At 30.2% G+C, this 5,004-nt stretch overlaps 1 protein-coding gene across 1 annotated transcript; it reads right to left on the reverse strand.

Moving 5' to 3' along the window:
• Window positions 1-859: 859 nt before the first annotated feature.
• LOC124918393 (mitogen-activated protein kinase kinase kinase 20-like) lies at window positions 860-3,568 on the reverse strand. Its single transcript, XM_047458563.1, has 3 exons — window positions 3,321-3,568; window positions 2,564-2,924; window positions 860-1,683 (listed from the first exon to the last, which is right to left on the reverse strand). Exons 1-3 carry the CDS (start codon window positions 3,354-3,356, stop codon window positions 860-862), a joined length of 1,221 nt encoding a protein of 406 aa, XP_047314519.1. The 5' UTR covers window positions 3,357-3,568.
• Window positions 3,569-5,004: the final 1,436 nt, after the last annotated feature.

A 5,004-nucleotide genomic window follows, 5' to 3' on the forward strand; every position in this document is an offset into this window, starting at 1 on the left:
TTATCGTTAAGGATGAATCATTTGTAACAACAATTTAATGAAACTTGTACTTTTTGGAATCAAGATGAATTCTTTTTCAACTGCAATATAAAAAAGCAATAATTTATTATTGATCCATCCATATTTTATGTCTTATATTCTACAGATTTTAACCACATAACTCCATTTTTTATTTGAATGAAAATGAAATCCTTAAACTATACGATATTATAATATTATATGTTAGAATAACTAGATTTAAAACGATGTTTCATAACTTACATCTATGATAAATTGCTCTTATAGATGAAATGATTGATTAGATCTACGAACAATACAAATTTCACGGCAATTGGATGATTCGATTGTCGAAGAGAGGCAATTGAAGATTGAGTAAATTTTGGTGTATAAAAAATTACACCTTTCATACAATATAAAAAGAAAATACGTCTTTTTACTTCAAAAGGACATCAATTGTAAACATGTATAATTTGAAAAGTGTAGAAAATAATATTTTACTCACCTCTTTAAAATGTTTTAGGGACTAGTTGTAATCCAAAACTCAGTGTATGAATGTCATTTAATGAGTAAATGCCTGCACCATATGTAAATGAACATTAAGTAAAAAATCATTATAAATAAATTTGTAAGTCTAATAAGTCTAAGTTTACATTAATACCTTCTTGTTATATAAACTAAAAATCTTTATTTGTTTGTATTATAAACATTATTCCTTCCAAGATTCCGCACAAGCTTAATACATAAATCCTAAAATAAAATAAAATAAGTAAAAGAAATAATCAAACAACAAACATAAATTTAACAACAAATTAATTAATAAAATACCGTTTATGATCAATGTACGGAAGTAAAGGAGCGCCTATGCGTTATTTTGGGAGGTAGAAGGATTCTCGCTCCTACCGACGATGAACTGATGTTGTAGAAGCATATTTGCGCTCCATCTTTTCTTTGGATCTTTAGTTGTGCACCTCTTCCAAAAATCGAAAGCCTCTTTGGACATTTTACTTCGCTTTATTAGTTTAATAAGATTTTGGTTCATATTTTTGCATTTCCATTGCGGCGTTGATGTGATCATTTCAAAGAAGGAGCATCCCAATGCCCAAATATCGGTAGAAGTATCATATTCTCCATCGTTTAATGTCTCAGGAGGCATATAATGAGGAGTACCTAGCGTCATTCCTGGAAGATTGAATGGCTGAATAGTCATACCAAAGTCTCCTATTTTGGCTTTCTCGTCGACCATTAATATGTTTTCCGGTTTTATATCACAATGAACGTATCCACTCTCATGGATGTAGCGCAGACCCTTTAAAATGGAAAGTGTATATTCCTTTGCTTCAATTTCGGAGATTCCGTTGTATTTAGATGTCTTTGATGATTGAATGCGGTCGTGCAAAGTGCCGCCCGAGGCGTACTCCAAGAAGATATTTGTAAAAAAATTTGTGCCTTCAACGGTGAAATCATAACCATATAGACGAATAATATGCGGGCATTCTTTAAATTTAGAGAGAATATCCCTTTCGTGTAGGAGAGATGATGAATTTTCGTACTCCGCGGATTTAACTGCCATTATTGAAATAGACGGATAGAGACAATGTCCTTCTAATGGACGGCCTAGATAGACAACTCCATAACTGCCTTCGCCCAATTTTTCGAGTCTCTCCCACAAAGACATTATTATTCCTTTCAAAGTAAAACATAATTACGATTAAGAGAGAAATAACGAATTATTCAAATACACGAACAAATACGTTGAAAAAAATAATCACATACCAATTGACGCAATGTACCGAAAAATCAAAAGAGAACGGATTGAGTTGAGTGTTTTAGAAATTTTGGGAAGAGGAATGTGTGTGATGAATTTTTTCTTGAATTGACTTGATTGGGATAGTTTTATAAAAAATAAAATAGATTTGAAACAGTAAAAAGCTAATTATTAGGAAGAAATATTTTATAATAAAAGATTTATTATATTTAAATAAAGAAAATAAAAAATAAAATTTTTTGTAATTTATTAAATAAAATAGATTTGAAACAATAAAAGCTAATTAATAGGATGAAAGATTTTATAATAAAAGAGTTATTATATTTAAATAAAGAAAATAAAAAATAAAAAATTTTGTAATTTATTAAATAAAATAGATTTGAAACAATAAACTAATTAATAGGATGAAAGATTTTATAATAAAAGATTAATAAAAAAAACCATAAAATTGTAATAGGCATAAATTTAGGAGGACTAATATTCTTCGACTAAGTCTTTGCAAGTAAAACATGGCAAAAAAAGGCTTTCTTTCACAACTGACCCCGAGACTAATTAAGATTTTTCTTCTAGAGAGAAAGAGATTGAAACCAGTTTCCTCTTAGTTTGTTTAGCGTTGTCTTAATTAGTAGATCTATCTAGCTATCTATTTGTTTCTCCCACAGAAAACTTTGCATTTACAAATAATTAATTAGCAAAAATAAATCATCAAAAACAAATTTGGTGGCTTCTCAGATCCGTGTTTAATGTAGATTTTAAACACTGAATCAGTTCTTGGCACGTGAATACATAAAATGTCACCAACTACATCACCAACATTGATGCAATCTCTATCAATTGTGTGTCCAACAGCATCATAATTTAAATAAATCCTAATGGGTTTATTCACTTGCTTCTTTTCTTGGGCAGTTGAGAATCCAAGTAAAGTTCTTCCTTTTCGGTGAAGGGGCTTAGAGACTTCTTCTGCCTGATCATAAACTTGTGGTGTGACCGAATAGATCTTGTTACCCGGTCGCCTTCTTTGTTTGAGTATTTCGTCGTGAATACAAGAATGCAATGATATTATATTGTTATCGTGAGTTGTTTCTGTTTCTGTTTCTGGCCATGGATGGTATTCTTGGTCTACTGAACAAAGTGTTTCCAGCGACAAAATCAGTAACATCTGCAAAAATTATGTGGTTTATCATCTACACTACTTAAGTTCAATGGAAGATTCCAAGTATCCATTATTCAATTAGTTCATTGGATCAAACCAGTTAATGACATTATCTATATTTTACATCCATGAAGTTCTAACATAAAAGACAGCTGAATATAAATTTGATGGAAGACAGTCTTCACAATTAACCGAAAACCCTCACTGAAATGAACCCTAAATCTAGCATTTTAAGCCTTCTAGGGTTCATTTATGGGTGAAAGTTTCCTCATTAGCTCAAGCAAATTTCAGACAGCCATAAGAATTCTTTGAGCTCATTCCATTCAGATTCAACAAATGCATGAATAAAGAACAAAGAACTAAAAATCCTAAATCCCCAAAATCAAAATTAGCTTACTTTACCTGTAAAATGAAGACAGTTAACTGAAACAACCTCATTTCTCTGAAAACAACACCACATCGGCTACCTCGAAAAAACCTGAACTACAAAGTTAGACTTGAGAGCAGCACTGTCGAACCAGATTCCGTCAAAACGCCGGCGATTCTTCGATCGGTGTCAACATACAGAAAATAAAAATACAAGTCAGTTTGCATTTTCAAGACTGATTAACATGCAAATGACTTTCCAACAAAAGGAATCTCTCTAATTTCAGCCTTAACAATCTCTCTAAATGAATCAAAAATTGTTTAGCATTCACTTACCTTATCTTATTCATATGTTGATTTAGATGAGATAATGTTTTGGAACATAACTTAACCTAGTTAACTATCTATATATATATTCCCTACATTTGTTCGTTTTCTCTTTGAAATCTAGACTCAGCTCTATATCCAAAAAGTGTTTCTAAATCAGTGTACAAATACATCTTCTAAATGGTGTTTGAGCTGGGATGATTTGATTTGGTTTTTTATTGTCTTCCCTTAATTAACAGTTTTATTATATGCTTTTCTTTAGGTGAATGATGCTAAGGAAGTTGGTGCAAATATCAGATCCGGTCTAGGGATTACTAGAAGGGTACAAGACAAATAGATATTTCTAGATGAATCAAAAGTCTTAGTTCTTTGGTTGATCCTAGTGCTGATAAGGAGTTTTAGGAAGCTGCAGCAGTGAATTCGAATTCTACGAATTTGGTTAAAAAAATCTATGATTTTATGAGATTGATAGATCTATATAATCAAATTTCATTATTGAAAACAAAATAGAAGATGTAAATGAAAACAGGTTATTGCATTTGTTACAAATTATTATTATTTTTATTTGATTCGGTGTGATTATTTAAAAAAAAATAGTTTACAAAACCTTTTTGAATTCAATATTAGTTTCTTTTGAATTGAATACTTCTTTTGAAATTATCTCGAGGTTTACCTATTTATTGATCATAAATAATATTTTTTAATTCGATATTAATGTAGAAACTTATAGAAATCATCATTAAAAAACATATTGATCAATTGATAAAAAAAATAAAATTACTTAGAACCTTAAGTTGAGATAGTAAATCAAGAGAAATAACTATTTGAGAGAAAAATCCTGTAATAGGAATTATTTGTTTATACAAAACTCAACAGGATTAAAAAACTCCCACTAACCTAAAAAAAGTACCTATAATATTTCATATAGGATTTACAATGGTTCCCCTTAACTTATATATAAGATGATCAAGTTACATATATTGAATCAATCTTCACTTCTTTTCTTCTCTTCCCTTCGTCAATTATATGAATTTGACTCTTTATCTACATCATTATAAACAATAATGAATCAAATAATAAAGAAAGGGATATTATAACATTAATGAATCAATTAATAGAGAAATAGATAAATGAGTACATACCTCAAATATAATGGATAGTTTATATTTCACCATCAAAGTCTCGTCTCATTATTTGTTGTGCTTTTTTTTGTAAGCCTTGCATTCAATCGTTTGAAGCACCTTAGTTCTCTTAGGATATTTGGACCATCGTATTTGAATTCAATCACAATCATTCCTTTAGTCTCCATCCCACATTAGGCAGTCTTACAAGGTTGAGGTTTGGGGATTGGGATATAGCACAGTCGGGACTATCACCCTTTCGTTGTATAAGA

Source organism: Impatiens glandulifera, unplaced genomic scaffold (genome assembly GCF_907164915.1).
Source record: "Impatiens glandulifera unplaced genomic scaffold, dImpGla2.1, whole genome shotgun sequence".
Classification (NCBI taxonomy): domain Eukaryota; kingdom Viridiplantae; phylum Streptophyta; class Magnoliopsida; order Ericales; family Balsaminaceae; genus Impatiens; species Impatiens glandulifera.

Bases quoted from the DNA above. Each gene is read 5' to 3' on its own strand.
- LOC124918393 (XM_047458563.1), bottom strand. From the start codon at position 3,356: ATGAGGTTGTTTCAGTTAACTGTCTTCATTTTACAG. The intron at 2,925-3,320 runs GTAAAGTAAGCT...TAATTTTTGCAG, and splicing joins TAACTGTCTTCATTTTACAG to ATGTTACTGATTTTGTCGCT. The intron at 1,684-2,563 runs GTGACATTTTAT...TTACTTTGAAAG, and splicing joins CAATGTTGGTGATGTAGTTG to GAATAATAATGTCTTTGTGG.